Source organism: Balearica regulorum, chromosome 7 (genome assembly GCF_011004875.1).
Source record: "Balearica regulorum gibbericeps isolate bBalReg1 chromosome 7, bBalReg1.pri, whole genome shotgun sequence".
Lineage (NCBI taxonomy): Eukaryota > Metazoa > Chordata > Aves > Gruiformes > Gruidae > Balearica > Balearica regulorum.
The window spans coordinates 266,895-291,969 of record NC_046190.1 but is presented as its reverse complement, the minus strand read 5'-3'; the positions used below and the strand labels follow the sequence as shown (position 1 = coordinate 291,969).

Genomic DNA, 25,075 nt, shown 5'->3' with positions numbered 1-25,075 from the left:
TTAACTCTTGTTGGCTCCTTGGTCTGTCAGTAGTTTTTGTTTTAAGAAAAAGAACCTCTGTATGGTATTTTTTTAATTGAAGTGATTTTTAATTAAAATGTTACATCTCTTTGTGAAAGGTGTCAGTATCAAATATTCTTTGTCAGTGTGATATCCTACATATGGATTATTCATTTACTCACCAGGCATGTTTATATATAGCTCAGATTTTTAATGTTATTTTTTTTCTTTTCTTCTTAAATTAACTAGTCCCAAAGAATCTTTTAAATTGGAATATGATTTTTCATTTGCTATATTGATGCACTAAAGAAATTATAAAGAGAAGTTAGTAGAGGTGGGTCATGTTAGCTGAAGATCACTTAGTTTGTTGGTCTTCAGAACAGGAAAATGAAAGCTCCCAGGACTTTGGGTATTTTCCTGAAAATGTACTATTGATGGCTGCCATTAGCAGAGAGACCTCTCGGAGGTATCCATACAGACCTGGTCTGCAAACAAGTTATTTTTTTATGATGGTCTTTTGATTAAGCATCTAAATGACTTGGGATTTAGATATCTTGGAATTTTTAAAACAGAAGGAAACTAAAAATAAGAAGGAAAAGAGTGAGGGAGCAGTGCTAAATGTTAGAGGTATGTCTGGTGCTGCTAAACTACGAATTAACAGGAAAGGTTGTGGCATTAAAATTAGTTGAGGATGTTTGGAAATCACACTGTGCATTCTAACAGCTGATTGAAGCTGGAAACATGGAAAGTGTGAGGTTATTCAGCTGGCCCAAAGTAGTCAGAAACAACTTCACTGCCTAGCTGCAACAGTATGGCCGAGAGAGTCAGTTTGAAAAATTGGCAGGTCCATAAAATAAATAGATTACAAACACATTAGAATTTTTTAAGTCAAACCCAGCATGTGGAGATTAATCTAGAAACACAAAATTATCTTTGCAGGTATGGCTCTAATATAGTGATAGCAAATGACCAGGATTTGGGTAGGCCTAGTGCTAGTTACCCTTTTTTCCCCACCAGCTGCACCTGCAGGCTTCTGCCGTCAGCAGACCGCGCTGCTTCAGCAGCACTGAGCTAACTGGGAAATGGTCACTGGGGAAGCTGTTAAGGTACTAGCAATTGTGTGAGAGCTGTGGTCCTGCCGGTTGCCTCTTTACGACATAGGTATGTTTGTATTACGATTCCTAACATTGTTTTAGGTTTTATGGAGTAAGAGTCTTCAATACCAATCCTGCCAGTGGTTTTACTCCTCTCAAGTGAGTAATTCCATTTGCTTTAATGAGAATATCACGTGTAACCAAGCAGATATTTTTAATACAGACCAAGTTACAGTACGCCGAGAGAGTTTTTTAAGTTTTTCCCTGAATATTTGGAGCCCGCTCACTTTTACACTTTATTAAAGGTGTAATTATTCAACTACTGTTGAAATGAAGCTGATACCTGTGTTTGAGATACAAAGCTGCGAACGTAGTGCGTAATTGTTTGGAATGGTCTGGTTCGGGCTCTGGCTATTGCACATTGGGTAGAGGCGGCCTGTTCGGGGGGAAGCTCAATAGCAGTTTAATTGTATGTGCTTTAGCTGATAAGTCCAATTCAGGAAATGATAAATTGCTGGACACCTAATTTGTTTGCAAATAAAAAGTGATAGAGTATTTTATAATGAGCTGATCTGTGTACCCAGCCTATTTTTTTTAACCTTGAATGAATAATAGACATTTAGTGTTAATTCAGCTATGCTGGATCAAGCAGCCTATGAACAGAGCTGACAAGCCTATACCTTAACGCGGCTCGCTGTAGTTACTTTGCCAGTCGCTATTTGGATAGGTCAGAACCAGCCTGGCCCTGCATCGCGCCCTTTCTTCGTGTCTCGGGAAGTGACAGCTGTATCAAAATAAACTTTTTTGCGGCCGGCTAAGGGCAGGCGTTGTCACGACCTGTCTCTCAACTGCCGCAGGAAGCCCAGGTCGCCTGCGGTTCGGGTCCAGCAGAACGCGAGGGCTGCTGGCGGCCGCCGTGCCCGGGGGCGGTGTGCCCGCACACCAGCGCAGCCCTCCCCCGGGCAGCCCGGCGCCCCGCTCAGCAGCCCGCAGCCGGCCGCGGGATGCTTCTCCGCGGCGGGGCTCCCCGGGGACCGCCTGGCTGGCTGTGGCCGGCGGCCCGGCCCCGGGCGAGGGGGGCTGCCGGGCCGGGGGTGTGTGTGCGAGGCCGCCGCGCCGGCCGGCCACCCGCCGCCTCTGGGTGGCCCCCGGGCCGCCGCGGCGGGGCCTGGCGGTTGGCGAGGCGGGGCCGCTACCGGCGCCCGGGGCCTGCGTGCGGCCCGAGAGGCCGCGGGGGAGCCGGGGCCTGCGCCCGTTCCCGTCTCGGGCTTTCCTGTTTGAAGTCTCTCAGAGTTCATTGCGACATAAATGGGCCCAGATAAGGTGTCCCCGTGTAGTGCCCGATAACACGCTTTTGTGTGAAATTATTGTCTTCCTGCCTGGGGTGGCTGCAACTTCTCCTTTGCTGTGTTTCCCCTGACTGAAATGTGGCAGCTAATAGACTCCGCTTTACTAATGGGAAACTAATACGCACTCTTGATGTTCGGGTTTATAAATATGTAAAATATTTTTTTAATTGTTGTTAGCAAAACAGGCAGGTAATCAATAATACCAGGCGTGACAAACACGCTGTTGACATACAGCACGGCCAGAAAGCCTGGTAGGAGATAAGGGCTTCCTGTCAGCAGCGCCCCGCGCTAATTAATATTCAGACATTGTCATGTTCGATGATAAATGAAATCCTTGAACTATATTGATATAGTAGGTTAAACATTGAAAAAGTTGGGTTGAACTTTGACTTTAAATATTCATTAAAGCTAATTATGGATTTTATGACTACATGAATTACAGTTTCTGTGTCATCATCGGCAATTTATTTTAAATTTATTTAAAGTAATCTTTATATATTAACTTTATCACATTTAGTGAGGTAATGCAGTAAATGTTTACTCTGTACAGTAATTAAACTTTTATTCAGGTATTTCCTTTATGCATTAAATTTCCACAGTTGAAATGACGTACTTTAAAAAGAAATTAATGCTGATTAGCTGTTAAAAAAATTACAACTGTTTAAATCTTCAGACTTTTGTGGCAAGATTTCTGTATAATCAAAGGAATAGTGTTTTTAATAATGCCAGATGTGTCATCCATCAGAACCAGTTTACTTATCTTGCCATCAGTACCAGTTTTTCCAGATCAGTCTTTTGGCATGGAGGAATGAAAGAAATTTCCAATACTGCACTGAGTATCATTCCGGAACCTAATTAAAAGCAGGGAGAAGGTACCTAGTTTTTTCTCCGTAATACGTTTTTGGGGGAAGATGCAAAACTCTTCTAATTAACATGTGCTAACTGTAGGTTAAATTTTGCTATCTGTTTCTCCAGCAGGCAGTACAGCTCTGTACGCACATGGGGGGAGAACAGTCAGGTACTTCTGTCAGTCCTGAAAAAAGGCATGTTGTTAATGACAGCATTGCCGTGAGATAATCGGCCTCCTGGCCTTTTCACGGAGGTCCTGAGCGTTTTCGCAAGGGCCATCCTCACAAAAGCTTTCAGCAGCTAGGATGTGTTTGACTGTGTACTCCACAGTTAGTGGTTGTGATGTTGGAAGAGTTTCTAGGAAAGAGTTTCACAAAGGAAATTTTCCCTGGTATACCCCTAGGATTTTGTGTGCAGGTCTAACTGTTTGATTTTAGGAGTGTTAAAGTAAAGCTGTTTAGTTACAACGTACAGAGGGGACGGAAGAGTAATCAGCAATCAGTTTTCATATTCTTGTGTGTTCCTAAGCGACTTGGCCGAGCTAAAAATCACTATTGTTCGTGACTGTCCCATCTGACTTTTCACTTTGATGCTTTCTGCTCTTTTAGGTGGGGTTTGTATATATATGTATATATATTCATGTCTATTTACAATGCTTAAACTCCTCTACAAAGCCAAATGTTAATAAATTTAAATAGAGCCACCAGCAGTGACTGCATAGTATTACTTTGAATTGTGTACATACCTACAGGAGTAGCTACACGACTCAGACCCAGAGGAAGCCCCTTCTGTTTTGTCAGCTCCTGGCTTTACTCGTAGGGTAGAAAGCCACCTGGCTGATCAGTCCGGACAGTGACCCACGCGGTCCCTGGCCACCTGAGGGCAACAGGTTGTGCTGACCTTCCTGAGCTTTTAGAAGCTTCTGGCATTACTGAACACAAGGTGATTTTGTACAGTTACAGACCCAAGGGTTGGCAGGTTGGCCTAACGAATTAAGAACTTTCTGATCTGAGCCTAAGTGTGAGCTATCCCTTTGTCGCTCAGAGCTACTGAAATAGGGTTTCCATGACTAGCCCGTGTTTGCAGAGTACTTGGAAAATGAAGCAGAGAAGCCTGTGGCTGCTCCCTTCACGCCATTCTGGTTCGACACCCCACATGCGGCAAAGTGTTTGCCATCTTCTGTTCATTCCTTGGTGCAGTCCCACTACGATTTGGGTGCACCCTCCCCGACCGTACGGTAGAGTTAATTTCAGTGACCTCCAGGGCATGCTATTTTTCAGGATTCTACTCCAGAAAGACTGTCGCAAAGAGGGGTGAAATTGTTGCAGATGTGCTGATTCACAGTTCTGCAGTCATTAACATTGATGTAGCGGAAACTGAGAAAGTTTCTTCTTTTTCCAGAGAATATTAAAGTTGTAAATAAGAAAATAAAGCAAAGTTCTTTGAATTAATATCATTTAACTTTACTGTTAAACTGTCATTTTATGAGAAATGAGTTGAATTAACATAATCTCCTCAAGGGTCTAGGCATTAGGCCCTGAAATAAAGTTTCTTTTTACTTATGTTTCATTGTGTTAGGGCAGTGAATTATAGCTGCACTCCATCATTTAACATTTATGTACATAAGCCTGATTAAGTCTATAGCAATGCGGAAGATAGTGATAGCTGTAATTTCCATTCCATTATAGTTTTGCTTCTTTTCAATGGTGTGTTTAGAATTACACAGTCAAAGCCTATCTTAATGTTATTAGTATCAGTTCCTGAAACTGTATCGTGTTCCTTTATCACTATCAGAGATTCTTTGTGCATAATTAGTTGACACTCAGTGCTACTAATGTACACTATAAAACCAAACTTTCGCTGCATAATTCTTCAAAATTAGTTTTTAAAAATTGGATTAAAAGTGTAAGAAGTCAAGCGGTGAGCAAATCTGGATGCTCAGAAATAAAGCTGTAGCTTGAGCACAAGTGGCAGTACTATTTTTAATAGAATTATGGCATATAAATAAAACAGAGGTTTTAGAGCATCCTGATTCTTCTTGGTTTACTTATTGACATGTACATAGAGAAGTTTCAGAATTCATAATCCTGTCACCTAGATCTTAATTTTCACTTGCCTTTAAAAGTATTTCTGTCTGATTTGGCTAGGTCATTATTTGCAAATACTTACATTTCCACTTTAGCTGTGGCAAGGGGACTTCCGATGAGAATAAGGGGAAGAAAGTTTCCCCTGAAGGTGGTCAAACACGGAAGCAGAGGCTTCCAAAGGGGTGGGAGGCAGTCTCCAGCCCCAGAGGTTTTTGAATCTTACGTGGGCGATACCCTGAGCAGCCCAGCTGCCAGCCCTGCTTCGGACAGGGCTTGGACTGGACACCCCAGGGGCCCCTTCCAGCCTGCCTGGTGCCGCTACCCTGGATTATGAGAAAAAGGAAGGCTCCCTTAAAAACAGTGTTTAGATGTTTAGCTGTAGCTTGCCTGTGATTTTAAGACACTTACCTAGTTTCAGCTCTCCGAGAGACAAAATATACTTTTCTCTACCAAAAAAACCTCTCTGCAACCATATTATTATTTAAGAATAATCTCCTGTTGTTAAAATCCAAAGACCAGAGTATAGTGAAGGTTTAGCTTTAGGCAGCAGTGTTTTCTCTTGCTAATGACCCTTTCTTCAGTTAGAAATTAAGTATCAGGTGGCAATGTTTTTATCTCGTATCAGGATTTATTTTTTTCCTGGCAGTGTGTCCTTGTTGCAGGATAGTTAACCTTGAGTCCTCTACAAGAGTGTCTCCTGCATTTTCTTATTTGCCTCCTCCATGTTATAAAAAGGCAAACCAAAGACCTAAAGGAAGCTGACTGGGTTGCAGGGAAGCGTACTCATCAATTAAATGTGTGACAGTGTTTTCTGTTGGATGGACTAATATGTCAAGGAGATGGGCAGGACCTCATGTTTGTGCTTTTGACAAATCAGCAAATGTTTAATCTCGGGATGTGCAGTGTCTCATAAATAATGCAGCAGTCACTGAACCAAAACACTACTCTGCCAGGAGGGTCTCTGTCGTTATAGGAGTAAAAGACAAAATGAAACTAAATCATCCTTTTTGTTTAATGCGCTGCTTCTTTTATACTTCTCAATAGGACTTTATCTAGTGGCAGGCTGCTATTTTTTCCCCCTTCAGCTTCTGTTGAGCGCATCAGATGTATTTAAAGGCTCATCAAGTTCTCATTTAAAATTTATCCATTTTTTATATTCCACTATAGAGTCTGTTTATATTACTTTTTCCTTTCTCACTTGATTTTCCTTTACTCTCTTCTAATATGTAAATGTCCTCTCATTAACTGGAGGAAAACAGTATATTACTTGACTGTGAAGAAGTAAAAGCAAGCAGCAAGCTCACAGTACATGTAGGTGAAATCTTGGCAAAGCTTCCGTGACGTAAGTGGAGCCAGGAAGGGACGATCTCGGGCCGAGCACCTGGGTTAGCAGCCTTCCCGTCCATGGAGGTTCACTGGGAAAGGAGCAAGGGTCACTGCTGCGAGGGCAGGAAGGCAATTGCGGAGCAGGAAGGCAAACAGAATTGTCCGAGTTAGGGAGACTTTGTAAGCTCAGGATAGTGAAAAACTCCATCGGGCTGCATCAGGAGGCTGTGGAAGCCACTTCTGCAGAGTTTTTTAGGTGCAAGTTAGAAAATAGTCTATCAGGCATGGCCTAAATTTGTACCTTGCAAACGCTGGGAAACGTTCTGTTGGAGGGAAAGCCCTTTCTATGGTAGTAGGGTTGTCTTTCCATGTTGCCTTGTGCGTGTCTCTCAGAAACAGTCTAGCTAAAGCACCTAGGTCCAGGATACGCCTGGGTGCCCGGTGCTGGACTAGCTGAAGGATGGCCAGCTCTTGCCGACGCGGTGAGCCGTGCGGCCAAGGGCAGCAGCCCTGGGCCCTTCACCCGCCTCTGCAGAGTCTGCCTTGGCAGGCCTCCGCTGCAAAGCGTGACCAGGGCATTTCACCTCTCGTGTTTAGAACCACCGCTGGGCTAGATGGTCTCCTGCACTTCAGATCTTCGTTTCTTTATTTTACCTGCGTAAGATACTGTGATTGCAACAAGCGTTATTTTCACTCTGCTGTGGTGGTGTGTGTTTGGAGCACAGTGTTGTTAGTGCTGGCTGCAGCTGAGTCCACTCGGCCCTTCTGTACCTGGATCCCAGAAGTCTGAGAGTGGGTACCCAGAAAATGAGGGATATGTAGCTATTGGACACGGGACGCTTGGAGTGGATTTCCTCATATCTCATGGGAACTCTCACAGAGAAAAGGGTCCTAAAATCCACAGTAGGCTGACTGCCAGCTAGACAACGCACCCCACATTGTGGTCAGTCTGACGAGAGACGGCATTTCGGCTCCTGTCCGCGTTGGGCCCAAAGTGCTTGTGCCTGCGCAGCTGAGGGATGGGCTTCGGTGGTATCCCGAGCAAAGATGCTTTCTTAAATTATGGACTGAGGATTAAGATCTCAGCAATCTTTAGAAACTAGGAAAGTACTTCAGTATTTGTAAGGAAGAGTTACTAATGTTTTGCTGAATATGGGTGGACTTTGCTATGCATTTGAAATCAATTTGCTGAGATGGGAGTTTATTTGCTTGTCTGAATGCAGTAGAGATTACCTCTATGTTTACATGCTTTACTCAGTCGTGGACTAATCATTAAAACTACAACAGAATTCCGTATTTGGATTTAGGTCACTGATGTGAAAAATACTAAGGAGAGTAGTTGCTCAGGACTAGATCAGCAGAAGGCATTGTAAAATCCGAATTACAAACACATAGTATTTTACTTTCAGTAGTAACTCAAACTTTTCATGTATTGTTGTGGGCACTAAACTCTGCTTCTGCTTATACTTACAAACACATCAGTTCTGCCAGTGGCAAGAAACTTAGCATGTATCCAAATATCTAAGCCCCTCTGCTACTTACTTGTGTATTCTTTCTCTTTGGGTCGGTGCAGCGTGAGAAAATACTTGCCTCTGTAGGCTTCACACGAAGCTAGGAGCAGCAGTTGCTCTCCAGGTGCGGCCAGCAGAGATGGACGTACTGCGCTGCTCGCTCATTGTAATTATTGGCAAAACAGTTACGCACAGGGAAAGCGGTACAAGCGTGTACAAGTATTCCCAACACTCCTGTTAGGATTTAAGGGTTAGACCTGCTCTGCAGCTGGCAACGTTAGTCTGCGCAGCTTGGTAGGAGGATGGAAAACCCGTGCCTGGCTCTCAAAAGCTATTGGATCTCTCAACCCTTCTCCTCTTTCTGTACTGCGCAGTCTCTGAAAGCATTTGGTTTGCTCTGAAAGCGAAGCAGAAATTGTCAGGCTTTTGTAAAAGAATTGTGGGGATGTGTTAGATGCTTAGAAAGGTACTTGTCCCTATTACTAATTGCATCCATCCCTTTGGTATTTCTGAAAGTACAGCTGGTAACTGTGCCCTTACCATGTTTAGACAGCTGTTAAGGATCTCCTTTATCATGGCTTATAAAACTACAGAGACGCAACAAAGGAAATTAATATTTTTATATATCTTAGAAAATGTAAAAATTAGTAATTTTATTTATTAGTATTTAATTTCTTCTGATTTTTTTTTAACTGGAAAGCATGATACTTTTTTGGTTTTAGTTAGCCAAAGTAGATATTTTTCATAATTTCTTATTTTATTGTTGTTTTTTACAGGCTCTAGGAAGTTTTTACTTTCTTCATGAATCTTTGAAAAACATCTACCAGTTTGATTTTAAAGGTAAGCGAAGGAATGTTGTTAATTGTCAGTTGGCTTCATACACCAAGGCAGCCTTTCTGTTATCTTTTCTGATAGTGGTGGCTAGCAGTTTTTTCCATGAGATGCAGAATTCTGTGTAATGCATGCAAGTCCATTGATGACAGACATTACTTTTCTTGCCTTTTATAGACCTCTTAGAGGAAGTCAATGGACTGGCCACGGGTTGAAAACCGATGCATTAATCATTCCCATGCAGATGGACCTTCGGATCCATAGAGATCCCTGATGATTTCAAAAGAACTCTGAATGGCCACAAGGTTCTTCCATGTAGATCAGATATAGGACCAAGACCTTAAATGTCCAGCAGTGATGGTCATTTTGCAAAGCAGCTGAGGTAGATTTATGGCTTAAATTACTTTGGAGCAGCGCGGGTCAGTAGGAGGGCGTCATTGTTTTTAACCCACATTAATCCATCAGTTTGGAGGTCTTGCTTAATCTCAGAAGTTTAAAAGTAATGCTAGGCTATGTACATTAAATATTTGAAATATCATAGAAAATTATTGAATGCTTCCCAAGGTGTATGTAGAAAAGATTATATAAAATTTATGTTATTTCAGTTGAGAAGTGTCTGTATATTAAATACAAAAATCTTCTGAGCTTCATTTAGCTTACTGAGCTGAATCACATTAATACTACATCTAGCATCCCATTAGTTTGAGACACTGTTGAAATGGTGGTAACTATGGAGTGAACTAATTGTCTTAATTACATAGATTCATTATTTTTGTTCTCAGTAGAGACAGATTCTCTCTGCTCGTGTAATTGAGGGTACAGGGTCTTCCTTCCCTGAAATATTTGAATGGTAGTTCTACATATATAGCAATTCAAGATTTAGCCAACATAAGTCCTCCTGTCATCATCGGTTTCAGTAGTGAAGGAAAATTTTAGCTATACTATCATAGGCAGTTCAGAGATGTTATTTCTGAGAGAGTGTGCTGAAAACTCAACGGTGATGTAGGGACTTCTAATGAGAGGTCATGTCTAGTCTTTCGTCCAAACCAGAACAGTTTTGCAGACACAAGTAATGATAGAGGATGTTCCTAGTCAGATGTGTGAGGTGGAAGTGCTGGAGGAGTTGGGTGTTGCAGGTGACACTGGGTGTCTGGGTGTCACCCCGGTCCCGGGGCTGAGCGTCCTATGGGTCCGTTCTGCATCTGAGGAGGGGGTCAGTGAGAGAGGCAAAAAACCACGTGTTTGTGTTTGAGATGACAGCGTTCCCAACTGCTTATTCGTATTGCCATGTGAATGACTTTGTGTATCAGTAATACATAACTGTATCTGCACACCTAATTCCTGAGCCCACAATTTCATTGCACCAGCGCTGGAACACTAGCAGTTTCACTCTGAATTCCACCTAAGGTTCCCTCCTTCTGGTCATAGATGAGAGGTGTCCTGCTCTAGCGAGATCTCAGAGCAAAATGACAACTGGTTTAGGAAAAGAGGAGCTTTCTGGGTTTATTAATTGTTAATTGACAGCTTATTGGCCACTGTACAGCTTTTAAAAGAAATGTAATAATTAAAAAAAAGTGAGAAAATGGAAGGAACAAGTGTAGGGGAAAATAGTCGGTATAAAAGAAATAAGCAGATATTTGTTCTGGAAAATAAATGCTTTAAATGTTCAGTGCTTCATTTTGCTCAGTAAAACCTTAGCAAAGCCAGGTGAAGTGTGAACCATGCACCTAAGGATGTGTTTGGCCCAAGCATCACTTGGAAAGAAAAAACTTGTAATAAAAATCCAAGGAAAGGAGATGCTACACTCAATCGGTGTTGTAAGTCACCCGCTGTTCTCTTAATGTAGAGCAGAATCAGTCTCCCAGTGTAGCGTTTGTAAAATATGATCCTGAAGGCTCCCATCTTTCAGGGGAAATGTAAAACTTGCCTCTTCTCTCATGACTATTGACATTTTCACAGTGTATTAAGCTCTTAAATCAGAGGAAAAGTCCAAATGGATACAAACATTCTCTGCACAAAAATCTTTATGAAATTCTGGTTCTACTCAAAAGCATGCAAAAAATAGATGTTTATATACAGTTCAATATTCCCGTAACATCACTGTGTCTTTTCAAAATTCACTGCACAGTTGGATGTGACTGAATACAGCCTTTGGAAAAAGATTGTCTCTGTTTTTCAGTTCTCAGGAAGACATATCTGAGTTTTAAAATGAGGACAATTTTCTCCTACAGCCTCACGTATTATTTGCTACAGCATAGGAAGTGCTGGACATGTTTACAGTGGTCAGAGGCCCAGAAGTTTGCTTACGATTTAAACATTGACAAGCTCTGTGCTCTGATGGGCCATCATCCCCCAGCGGGGTTTGCTGTTTAGGGTATTAGGCCAGCTCCAGTCTACCGCTTTGATTTATGAAAAGAATCTCATTTGCTCTGGTGTGAAATCAGAAATAGTGTGGAAGTGTTTTTACTGGGAGACACACAAGAAGGCATGCTGCTTTCCTCCTGCATTTGCTTCTCAGCAGTCATGTAAATGAATCGCTTGCTCATATTTACCATTGATGTTAACGTAAGTTGATGGTAAAGTGCCTCCTTTCTGCCAAGTGCTACCTTTTATTGAGGTTCTCACAGCAGAAGCATTCAGTCCTTACAGTTCTGCCAAATGTTTTCTGTATCCTGAATGACATCAGGATCTTTTTGCTGACACTGTTAAACTTACTGAAAGAGGCACATCCATCCATGATCTACTTAGAATGATGCCACATTAGTTTATCAGGATATTTGTTTAGTCTTCCTGTGGGAGCCAGATCTCAAAGTGATTGGCACATAAAGAATCATGCTTTTTTTTTTTTCCCCTGAAGATACATTGCTACATTACAGTAAATGCTTCCTCAGATTATATAAAATACTTTATCCAGACAACTTAAAGTGACAAGTTTTTGTATTGCTTGGTATTTTCACCAGATATCCAGCAGAACCGGACGGTTCAGGGCTCTTGATAATAGTTGCTTGGGAGTTTTTCTCTTATGCATTCCTACTCAAAACTCAATCTAGTTGGGTAGTTCCAGCTTAACAGTAGCTGTAAGGTAGCTGCCCAAATGCCTGTGTCAGAGGAGTTCGGTAAATTAAGTCAGGTTCTCGCCTTTAGACCTGACAATGCATTGCCCTGATCAGGAGAGACACCAAGTACGAAGCAGATCAAGAAGCAGAACCTCTTGTTTGTGAGCTGTATAGATCCATAGATTGAAAGGCTGAAAAGTCTGTGCTATTTCTGTCTGTGAGGTAGCCACTCATTAATGACTTTGGAAAGTGATGTGTTTTACCACTACGTCTCTTTTACAAACACAGCACCCATTCCAGCTTTAAATCCACGCATCAGCCTCGGGTGCTGATAGCCAGAAATGGATAATCTGAAAGAGGTGGGTGGCTCCAGGCTCCCAGCGCAGCTGGTAGGGATTGGAATGGAGTGAGTCCAGTTCATCTTTGCATAGCCCCAGAGCAAGGTTTTTACTTTCTGGTTTGAAATAATCTGATCAGGAGAACTGATGCAGAAGGCCTAGTATCAGTGAAGGCCATTCAAAAATAAGACCTTTTTTACTGCAAGGGTTTTCAAGTGACTATACAAATAATTCAGAGTTGACTGACGTGTGTGTATAAGCACAGAACATTTCAGGAGGAAGTAAGGAAAAAAAGAATGCCTTTTTGTCCTGAGATCTGATTTTTATTTTTTTTAATCGTGTTCAGTTACTTAACTGATGAAGGAACACCCAACCAAAGCTTGGTGATTTGTGTTACTGGCCGCCTCGGCTGATGGAGGCTGGCGTGTAGGTAGTGGGGATGTTGGCAGAGCTGAAATCGTTTCCACCTGTGCTTGCAGGGGTGGCTGTGCTGGTCTGTCTGGTCCAGTAACTGTTCCTAAACACAGCAGAGAACCAGAGGAATCCTCTGACGGGCAGCTGTGAGCAGTTGCACCTTGGGAGTCTGTTCAGGTTAGGCCTGGGAGCTAACAACTGTCCTCGTTAAGGCTCTGTGCATGCATGCATGATTTCTGTTGTATTCTAGGTATTTAAGTATTTACAAACATCCAGTCTTTTTCAGGATCTTGCTCAAGTCTGACAGTCTGGGACAGTAAGTTGCCCAGCAAAATAGTGCGTTAAGATTTTCACAAAAGAAGTTGTCTAGCTGTTTTCCCATGTCTTCTTTTTGGGGAGACATTTGAGAAGTAGTGATGAGACAGTTGCAGTTAACTCAGGACTCGGGTCGGTCAGGTTTGGAAATTAAAAAAAGATTGTACTAATGGTACAAGACAGACGTCGACATACTGGAGCAGGTCCAGCAAAGGGCCACTAGAATGTGGGAGCATCTTTCATATGAGATGAAGATGAGAGATGTGGGACTATTCTAGTTTCATTGCAAGAAGGTTTGGGGCAATCACTCCAGGAGATGTAAATACCTGAAAGGTGAGTGCAAAGAGGAGGGAGCCAGGCTGTTCTCAGCGGTGCCCAGTGGCAGGACAAGAGGTAACAGGCACAAATTGAAATACAGGAAATTCCATTTAAATGTAAGGAAGAATGTTTTTTAATACGAGTGTGGCCAGACACTAGACTGGACAGCTTCCCAGGGAGGCTGCGGGGTCTCTGTGTTTGGAGATGCCTGGGCACAGGCCTGAGCCACCTGCTGAGGGACCTGCTGTGAGCAGGGGTGCACCAGAGATCCCCAGGGATCCCCAGAGCTCCTGCCAGCCCCAGCCATCCTGTGGTTCAGTGTTTGCTGATGGCTTTTTCCCACCTTGCTACAAAATTGAATTGCCTGTATTTAAAAAGTGTTACCTCCCTGAAGTGTTGTTCGCCGAGAGATTTGTTGGCCTGTGAACCCCAAAAGATGGCTTGTAATTTTTTTTCCTGAGAATTTGCAATGGTGGCATTGGGAAATCACTCATCCTTCAGTAAATCCTGACATCTGTACTCATTCCTAAAAAGCATCCTGCGGTAGCTGGATCATTATTCCTGTACCAGTAAACTCCTCCAAGCAGAGATGCAGCTTACCCTCCAGTATCTATTTCTTTTTACCCCTTTTTTTTAACAAGTCTGCCTCAGATCAGTTCCACAAAAGGAATGGGCTGCTCAGCATGTGGTCAATTCAGCTTTCATTAGGAGTTCCGCCAGCATTACTGGGTCAGTTCTAGAGTGACAAAAACCAGCCCCCACTGACACAGCTAGCCCAGCAGACAATTTAAGTGTGGCCAAACACTAAGTCGATGATGATTGTCAGTATTGTAGATTTTGCAAAAGGTGAAAAGCTGAGGCAATCTGAATGAATGGTTCTGTACTTGTCTGATGGCTAAAAGATGTGATTACTAATGTGTTACAGAAGTGCATCGGTTGATGCTTGGGTAGGTAGACTTAAAATCTGAAAAAAAAAAAGAGTTGCTAGATAAAACATGCAGCTAATCACTACTCATAAGTAACGATTTTCACCTTAATGTGTTTTGTATTAATTAATTTTCCTGTTAATTATTCAGTGTAGATTGCTGGATGCTGTCTGAGGACAGAAACAGGCATCTCCTGGAAGATCCATGCCAGGAAGTTTGAGTGCAAGGGTGTACAGAGACCTGGTTCATAATTAGAGCTCCAACACTTTACAGTGCTCTGGATAGTAAAAATAGCAGTACCCCTAACAGTAGAGCTTGAAAATGTCTGCTGTAAGCAAGTATGTTTATACATGGGTAGTGGTCTCTGGTTTTTCCCCCAGAGCAGCTCAGTGCTTTACGTATTTTTGCTAAGACCTATTTTGCAGATGCTGCTACTTTCCCAATGAGTGTTGTAAGTTGCTTGTAATGTTAAGGATATGTATGTTAATTATGTTTTATATCTCTTCCTAGCTAAGAAGTATAAAAAGGTTACTGGGAAAGAAATCTACTCAGACACTTTAGAAAGCACGCCGATGCTGGAAAAAGAGAAGTTTCCACAGGATTATTTCCCTGAGGTATGTACAATCCCATGGAGCATTCCTGAATATTAGGTTTGATTCTGATTTGCTCTGCTTACTTGAGTAGCTACTCTCAGTAATGTAACTAAGGTCAGAATCCAGTCTTGGGGTGGGTTTTTTTGTTTTGTTTATTGGTTTCTTGTCACCTATAATATATATTTTAAGTCATTGCATGGATTTACCAAATTCAAATGGAGTTCTTTGTATAGAAGGAAATCCTTGTGAAGGATGGAGACAGTGATGAAAAGACTTGTTTGTGCATTTAAAACCAGAGCAGTAGCGCACAGTGCCAATTGCCAGTCTGTTTCAGGGAGACTTACTCCTTGGCAGGGCAAGACGCACTTTGAATGGATTCCATTTGTATTCAGTGGCAGCAGCTCTGTAATCGTGGTTGCAACGATACTGGTTTCCCTTCAGTATAACTAGGTACTGCTGCGGTCACCGCGAGGAGGGAGGGAAAAAGTGGTTTCTCGTTGGTACAAGAATACACATAACTTGAAAACATACTGATGTTTCCTCTGACACTGTCCTTGTACTCCCGGTTTTGTTGTTCTCCTAAGAACTGGGGAGGGCTGTGTGTCTGAAGTTGAAGGTGAAGGTCTTGTCAAACCCAGAAACGCAAGCGCAGCTAAGGGTTTTCTTCCACTGCACCTGCAAGTGCAATTGCACATGCAAGCAGTCTTTGCCTGCAGTTCTCTTTTTTGATGTTTACTCTAATTTGCTCATTTTTAGTTTCTTAAGAACATCTAGAACACGGGTGTTTAATGGTTAGTGTTTGCTACAAGCCAAGTGAATAAATTTGTTGAATTCATATAGTATTTGTGGATGATCAAACGGGCACATTGCTACTTTAATATTAGAAAGAACTAAATACATTTTAAAAATTAATTTAGAATTTGTAAATATACACACTTAGAGATATTTACATAGTGCATGTGGGCTTGGAAGAGCATTGCATAAATAATTACAGGTAGATGGGATCTAAGTTATTCTTTTTCTTGACTTTGATACTAAATTATTTGGTTTTATATTTGTGCTGGTAATGACATCATGCTCAGTGTATAACTGGGGAAGCTAGCTGGGAGGTGGGATGGCAGCTCAGCAATCAGCTGAGCATTGGCTGGGAAATTGTGATGTGCGTCACTTGTTTTGTGTGTTCTTCTATCATCATTGTCGTCGTCATCGTTATTGTTGTTGTTATCATCTTCCTTCTCCGTCCTATCTTTATCTCAACCCATGAGTTTTACTTTTTTTTTTCTTTTCTGTTCTCTCCACCATCCCACTGCGGGGGTGAGGAGTGAGCGAACAGCTGCATGGTTGTTGTACCTGCCGGCTGGGTTAAATCACGATAGTGTTCTATATCTTTATACTGGAAGGGAAGCTTTTACCTCCTGTGAATAAACATCTTAAATACTTCGTTAACTTAAATTCTTCGTTACATCATTTTGAAGGACCTTCAAGCAGTTACTCATATTTATTTTTCTCCTCCATCAGCAGTAAACTGTAGCAGTATGTGTGATTGGCAGCGTAAGTAGGAAGGGAACAGTGCTGTTGAATGATTTGATTGTAACACCGAGAGCATTGAACAGCAGCGTGTGACCGCTGCTATCACACTTAACAGCAATAGGCCAAATTATGGATTGTTCATTGATACCCAGGAAGAATTATTTCCATCGTTATTTCACTGCTGTTGTTTCATCATGATACTGGCAAATTTGTAACTTGTTCAGCATCGTTTATTACCGCCTCTTATATGAACAATTCTTCACAGTCTCCTGGAGAAATGGTTGAGTCTAGTGGCTTTCCCGCTCGGTTTCGTGGACCAGGGATTGTGTCCGATTCTTGTGGGCGCTCAGGCATCGGTTGTTCCCATGCTTGTTTTCGGAGCTATAGCTTCTATATCTACTGCTTTAGGTATGAGACTATTAGGTCCAGAACCCAAGAAGCAGCTAAATAACTTTTGAGGGTCTGACCTTCATACTGTTCCCATTCGTTACGTCACCTTAAATGACTTTTCTAAGGAGAAAGCACCACGTCCTGGTGTTGTCAGGGATACTGTTTACCTGCAGGAGGAATAAATAGGAAAAGAGAAATTCCATAAACACAGTTAAGATACAAACGAATTCCTGAAGGACCTTGAAAGTTTAGTTCTGTTCCTGCATGCAGCACAATTCCTTGTAAGGGTGATACACCAGGACTCGTAGAACAGGCCGGGGATTTACCTGTTTTATTTCAGAGCTTCACACAGTGGGAGAGGAAAGTGATACGGGCTCTGCAGGACTACAATAATGCAGATAATAGCAGCATCGGTGTTTACAGTTCTGTGACTTTCTATGCTCATTTGGTGTGCAATCTAGCATAGACCAAGCCAGCATATTTTTCATGTGACTTGAAAAGCTAGAAAATAATTGTGATGATTTTTACACTACGCTGTTTTTCATTTTGGACTGAAGACCAAGGAGTCTCTCAAGCATACATAAGCACAGCAACGTCAAAAAACCAACAGCAACAGAGTTCTGCTTCTCATAATACGTGTTTCTATTTTTAAAGCTAAAATTCATCTTGTTATCACCTGTTCTCTTCCTAGCCAAGTGTTGGTAATAACAATGTTAATTAAAAGACCACAAAACAATGCGTATTTTGAAAATTTGAGTTGACACAGCAGAATGCATGAGCAGCCTGTCTGTCCAAACATTACATTTACGTGCTCTTGTGTGTTTTAGCCAGACTTCTCATATCACATTACAATGTTTTGTGTGAGAAATGGTTTAAGACTGATTTCTTTTTATTACTGCTGCTTAAGGATGATCTAAAAGTAATTACAATGATTGAGGCATAATGCAATTCAAAATAATTACAGCCCACTGCATATAAAACTAACAAAACTTTCTGTCTTGATTTATGGGTCCTCTTGGCTAGGCATAAGACTCAAATGATGCCTCTGGGAGCAACACTCCAGATAATGTTAGGCCATTTAAAAAAAAGCAGATTTGTGTAGTCTATCAGGCCTGAGTAATTTTTTTTTTTTTTCCCATAGTGAGAAATTGGTTGTTATCATAGATCACAGATACTGCTCAAAGCTCTTATGAAAGATGAATTAATTTCACTAATGCTTTAATGCAAACCTTTCATGGAGAAGGCTGTATGGTGATAACCTTACTGCGGTCTCTCCTTTCTCAATGATGATTTATGTTGTCTTTTAGTAGATGAAACTGCCTGTATTCACAATCCATCTGCTGGCTAAAGGAATCCTATTAACAGAGGATCTGAGAAGAGACTTAATACTGTAAGGTGAAAGATGTGATATCCCCTTTCTGGGACATGAAGTAGGATTTTTTTTTCCTATTTTAAAATGTAGATACCTCTCTGAGAGCGTGCAGATGATCTATGTCATCTCTACCTGTTTTTATGCTGGTTTACAGATGGCAGATCAGCTAGTGACTATCTGTTAAAGTAAAAATAAAGATTGTTGCTTTGAAACCTGCAATAAGAAACGATTTTCTTTTTCCACCTTCCCAAGCTATAGTTCTTCTTTAAATTATGTTTCCAAAAGTTTCTTCTTTCCAAATACTGTATTTGGAAATATTAAAGCACATCTGTGATCCAAAATATGTAAGGCATGTTGTTCAGCTGCAGCGTACATCTCGTGTGAAGGGTGACATTTTTATATTTAAGATGCTAAACAGTGGTTCAACTGCTGGGCTGTATTAGGTCCAAAGCCTACTAACTTCTGCATTCTTAAATAGACAAATTATTATTAAGTTAATTATTTACCAAAGTTAAAGGAATTAAATGTGTTGAAGTTATGAGTATCTAAAGGTAATTTACAGTATGGAGTGGGGCAACATCCAAATTACACAATAAAACAAGTGTGGTGCGATGATACAGAGGTGTAGGTGTCCTTGCTTTGTTCAGCCTGGGCTGGGTGACGTTCTCCAGCATGAGCTGAAGTACCTCCCCAGTCTCCTGTGCTGGCTTTTACTGGGGCCAGGTAAAAGGCCCGAACCATCATTTTTCTGTCCACCGCTGTTGCTTTTGTAACTGTTTTAAGTCATGTGCTCCAACAATGATATAATTTGGCTGTACAGATAAGTCCTAAAGAAAATCTTAATTGGAAGAGAATGTGGTCGAATGCTGAGTTAGGCTTCTCCTGACCATAGCAGCAAATACAGTGTGAGGTCAGGGTTCTGATTTTGTCGTTTTGGGACAAGCCGTGTAACCTTGGTGTTGGCAGTTCTGTGTCATGTTATCACTGTGCTGCTATTACCTTAATAGTACAAATTTTATTATTCTAATTATCTACCTTTAATGACTATTTTATAAAATAAGCTTTGTAATGACTCTGTGTTCTCAGAAAAAGTGAAATGAGCTAGAGTTACTATCATATTTTGGGTCAGACATCTAAAATTTAGGTCCATTGTTTATACTCAACCCTAAATTCTGCTGTTCCAGAGAAAGGAATTCTTATAGACTTAAATGTTTGTTGAAGAGTTTAGTGAAATATAGGAGGAATAAAGAAGGTGCCTTGTAAAGATCAAAGAAATACTGTGTCTCTGACAGCGGATATAAAGTGTGAGAACAGGCCGGTAGTCCATGTCGTGCTTTCAAACACATACCATTATTTTCAGCTATTTTTGGCAGTGACCTAGACTCCAGCTGCTGGCAGGGTCGGGTCCCTCTGGCTTCACATCCCTGTTCCTGCATCCCCCTTCACCCACTTGGTCCTTCGAGGGTGTCGTGGAAGGGAACAAGGGATGAAAAAGGGATCCCTGGAACCTCTACCCCTCCACGTGTATGCTCGTACCTATTGCTTCCACAGGCCTTCTGCCACCTGGGCATGGTAACTTACAACTTTCCTGCAGATAAATACGTATCTTGGTCTTTCTTTCAAAAGCTGCATCATCATGGCATTTCTGTCCTCTAAAATAACTTCTAATGAAGAAATGATGTGTTGCTGCTGTTTGGCTGTGTCACTGGTGATGCGTATAGGAAGAAGCTGACAGCAATAACGATTTGCATGTCCCGAAGTTTTGTTTGTAAAAATAAGTGGAGCAAGTGCAGGTTCTGTCACATATTTCTTATATTTGCTTGTATCATGCACAGATACTTAGGTGTGGTCTTCCAACAGATACATTCTTACTAACTCTTTATACTGTATTTTCTGGTAAATAAGGGGTAATGAAAGCATTATGTGAAAAAGCAAATTGTCAATTAAATTATTACACTACCTCATAGACTTTGTCATTAGATAGATTGACTTCATATTCTTAAGCTCTCACTATACGGTTTTTTTGATGAGTGCCATAGATATTTTCATTTGCAGACTTTAAAATTTATGTAGTGACTTCTAGAAATCTTTAGCAGTAAAAGTATGACTGATAGTGCTGTTACAATGCTTGATAGTGTTCAAAGGCTGAATTGGGCTTGAGTTTTCCCTATACTGCGTATTATTCTGAAATACAGGGAAATTAGAAAGGTACTTTGAGCAGTTTGTGTACAAACTCCTAAAAAACCACAAGAGCATAAATTCCTTAGTTCTGTAACCTGATCTAAGGAAAGAAAGGAAGTCAGCTTGGGGCAGGAACTACATTCTGCGTGGTTTTTGTGGAAAGTTGTCATAATACACACCCCTTTTCCTGGCTAGTTAAACACTGAGCATGTTGTGAGTACGTACGTGAAGCCCGAGTTCCTGCGTGAGACTCTGAGGAGGAGTTCTCCTCACCGTGGTGAGGCAGGCCTGTTACTGCCGAGCATCACTTGCTGCCTCAGTTGTTCATGCTGCCCAGTGTTCAGCTGCTTCATGTACAAGATTTCCCATCTTCTGAACTGTGGTGTTCCTTTAAGAAGCTGCAATTACACTGCAGTCATTGCCACTTTAATATGTCTTTCCTTCATGCCCCTGCTTTGTATGGTTGAATAAACCCTTGCTGGGTCACTATTTAATTTGATATGGTCCCTCTCAGTAAAATGATGGAGAAAAGATGAATTAAGGCTCTGTGCTAGTCATTATCAATCATGGTTTGTGTGCATTACTTATTGCTCACAGTGCTTTTTGACATTAGCCCTCTATAACCTCTCTCTTCATGTTAATGTTGTCTGGAGGTCCTTTTACCCGATGTAGCAGAGGTTATTTATGTAGGTGGTGTTTCTAGGGGGTTTTAAAAGGTCAGCACGATCTCCTGAGAGACTCTATTCACAAAGAAAAGGCTGGCAGAATGTAACTACAAGTTTTCAGATCGTGATTTTTTAATTATTTTTTTTTAAGGACTTCTAATGAAGGGGTGTCAGAATTTCAGCTACACTTATTAAAGTAAATTTTTGGCAAAATAGCCTCTAATACATACTACTCCCCTTAAAACCAATATTTGCAATGCATGTGTGAGGAAATGTCAAGCTACTGTAACAAATTCTGTATTTTACCATGTCACAAAGTATAAATTGTGTTGCAAATACCTTTTAATTGGCTGTATCAGCGTAGGCTTGCATGGAACAGAAGGCGGCAGCGGTGCCGAGGGTTGGGCATACTTCATACCAGTATTGCTTGTGTTGGTGAGGTCATCAGTGACAGAGTAAAGTCCTGTGGGATGGCCTGCTGGCGAAGCAGGTGATGATTCACAACAGGACTCTTGGTCTCAGACACTTTGGTTGCACAAAACCTCAGGCTAACTGTACGTGCATGAGCCCGTGGCAGCGGGCAGGGCACGTCCCAGGGAGAGAGGGATCGGGCTGATGTCAGTGCGAGGCTTCTCGCTGCCGTCTGAAACGGGAGAGGGTCCCAAGGGCTGGGAAGCACAAACATCACAGCCATTTTCAAGAAGTGTCCCAGATGGCCTCTCCGCAGTCATGGGAAGGTGATGGAGCAAATCTTCCCGGGTGAGCAGCTGCACAGGCAAGGGGAGTGCTGTGGATGTTACATGCATTCACTCTAGCAAGGCAGCAAGGCAAGAGTCTGATGCAGTCTCTCACTGTATCCTTGAAACCCAGTTGGTGACGTTTACTGGGTAGGTGGAGTATGAGATGGCTGGAAAGCTGGCCGACCACCAGGCTCACCAGGTGGTGAACAAAGCCCAGCTGGTTGCTGGTGGTGTTCCTTAGGGGTCGATGCTGGGATCTGTACTGTTCGACACCTTTGTTAACAGCTTGGACAGCAGGATGGAGCGCACGCTTAACTTTGCAGATGATGTCAAGTTGGGGGAGCAGTGAGTATGCTGGAGGGCAGGACTGCTGTTCAGAGGGACTTCAACAGGCTGAAGAAATGGTCTGACGGGAACCTCTTGGATTTCAGCAAAGGTTAATGCCAAGCCTTGTCCCTGGATGGGGCAACCTCATGAAGCAGTACAGGCTGGAGGTGACTATCCAGAAAACAGAAAAGGACCTGGATCTTGTTGGACAGCAAGTTGAGCACGAGCCAGCACTGTACTCTGGCGGCAAAGGCGGCCAACAGTTTTGAAGTAACTGTTATGTTGCCAGAGAGGAAAATAGCAAATGAAAAATGACAGCTTGATTGAAGACATTATCTTGGGCCACATCATAGGCTTGGACTATTTGATTTTAAGTTCTATGTATTGCTCATCAGTAATTAAAAGTTCAATATAGTTATTTTTAAGAATGAAATGACAGAGCTACCCTTTTTTGATTGAGATTAGATTTAAGCCAGTTTTGAATGCTTTTAGCATTTAACTTTTTTCATTGTTCTGCTTTTGAGTAAATGTTGACATTTTGCCAAATCTCAACTTGTAACTGAGCTGTCGTGGTCATCGCAGAAACTGTGAATAGAAGAGACCTTATTGGATTATGGGACTTGAGTTCAGCCATGAAAGCTGGACTGTTAGGAAGGTTTGGTGTGCTAGCCCTCCAGCCAGCCATCCCCTGATTGACCAGGGTGACTGCTGGATCTACAGAAGAGGCTGTTTTTCAGTGTTGAAAAAAAATATTTACAAAAGTAGATATTTATTCGCAGTCACCACAGAGTTTTTCCCAGTAAGCTGCAGTTTAAGAAAAGTCAAAAGTTGGGCTCTCCTAAGACAAAAGTAATAAGGATTCAGAGAAATTAGTTCCCCTCTGAATGTATCCGTCAGCTGCATTTCAGAGTAGTGAACTGTTAGGATTTCCTCCTTGAATATGACCTTATTAGACCTAGGAAAATTTGTTTGCTTTCAAAAGCCCAAATACTGAAAAGATTTAAGCACCTATAACATCAACAAACAACTGATGTTAGTTACTAAATATCTCAAAACCACTTATCCCCCCCTCAGTAGTTACAGAGTCGATGCAGTCAGCTGCCTGGAGTCACCCGACGGATCTGTGGGGGAACTTGTGTATGCTCAGAAGAGAAGTCCGTTTATTCTGTATAATCCTTCTGGATTTAGGAGGTTTTTCTCCTTTTGTGTATAGGGAATCTTTACATTTGGCTGAACGTTTGTTTTGTTAATTTATTTTATTCCCTCTTAATATAAGTCTTGTGAGCTACTGAAAGCCAACCGTAAGTAGAGACATAAGTCAAGAATAGAAGAAAGCTCTTCACTCTGTCCATAGTATCAAAATACGGATTCTGATTTTTTGATTCCTGCATAAAGGACTTTGTTGTTACTCACTGTTCTTGGCCTCCACGGTCTCGAGAGGACTGCTTCCTTGGGCTGCCCACTGCTGTAGCAATGCAAAGCTGATAAACTTTGTGCAGGAAAGCCTTCAACCCTTCTTCGGCAGGGCCAGCACAGCTGGGTTCTCAGGTAAGCAGCCAAGCTGCAACTTCCCCTGCGGCTCTCGCAGTAAAATTTGGCTCTAGCAATCTGTCAGACGGTCCCACAAGCCTACAGAAAGGTGATTCTGCCACCTGAAGTAAGAAATACTAAAAACAAGTTTCCCAAAATATGGAGTACATAACTCTGCATAAATTTTGTAGACAATTTTCTGCTTAGTTTTGTAGCACATAGGTAACACTTTTTCCACAAAATCGCAAGCTCTGAAGTTGAGTACAGTCAATGAAATGAGCTGTCATTCACAAGTAACTTTGCACATTTTCCTGGGTTTGGATAGAAGAGAACAACTGCCCACCAATAGTCTTCAAGCTTTCAAAAAAAAAGCTATTATTTATTCAGTAAAATAAACACTTTAAAATCTTCATGAGCATACTTTGAACGCAAGAAGACCCCTGAGTAGTAAAGGAGTGCTGTTCTGTCTGGTTGGTCTGGACTGCAGTTACCATGGTTGTGCCTGAAGAGGGGAGGTGGGAGATGGTTAACTGTTATCTGAAGGGTGACTGGAAAACAGCCCATTTAGATTTTGCGAGGCACTTCACTATCTCAGCAGTATTTGGGACTTGAAAATTTCATGAGGGCTGTCTGTTCGCAGCGAGGTGGATAAATAATCCAGCAAGTCTCTTCTGAAGGCAGTGCCTTAGGAGAACGATACCCCTGAACGGGGGGATGCTCTGCGGTGGCTGGCACTTTGTTCGTAATAAGGAGTTGCAGTCTCTTGCTACAAAATCATTGGCATCATTATTTAGGCCTGTCTGGTGCAATATTCATTACCAGAGAACATTAGCCTAGCCCCACATTCATGGTTAACAGTGAATAAATAGGATGCAGAATCATGTCTTTTTTGTGGGAGGTTGTAATTTATGGCAGTGGCTTAGGAGTGGTGCTGAAAAAATCCTTTTGCTGTATCATAAGTGCCATATGTTGGCAAGAGCTGATTTGTGGCTTTGTCCTGGCCGTTGCAGTTTTGATAAATGTAATATTTTACCATTATTTAAATTCCCCTTAACTTTTATAGAAATATTGGGTGGGTTGGCTCAGCAGGAGAAATAGCTTTCTAGCAGATCTCATTCATTTTAATTTGATGTAAATCTCCGATGACATTTTACAGTTCAGGTAAAATTACAAAGAAGCCAAGACATTTGTGCGTAGGCAGTAAAAATTTGCTGGTTTAGGCTAAGCATAAGTGTATTTGTAAAGCTTTCCTAATTGGTTATTGTTCATCTGTAAACAACTACCAGGGCTTATATTAATTTTACACATAAGTTTATAACTGCTGCAGGACAAA

At 41.7% G+C, this 25,075-nt stretch overlaps 1 protein-coding gene across 3 annotated transcripts in view; it reads left to right on the top strand.

Annotated features, from left to right (window-relative positions):
* The window catches only part of INPP5A (inositol polyphosphate-5-phosphatase A), a 255,586-nt gene that overhangs the window by 128,191 nt on the left and 102,320 nt on the right, over nt 1-25,075 (top strand). For all 3 annotated transcript variants that reach the window (XM_075757562.1, XM_075757561.1, XM_075757560.1), the window contains exons 5-6: nt 8,993-9,056; nt 14,925-15,028. In XM_075757562.1, coding sequence (XP_075613677.1) covers nt 8,993-9,056; nt 14,925-15,028 — 168 coding nt within the window. The remainder of the gene's footprint in view (nt 1-8,992; nt 9,057-14,924; nt 15,029-25,075) is intronic.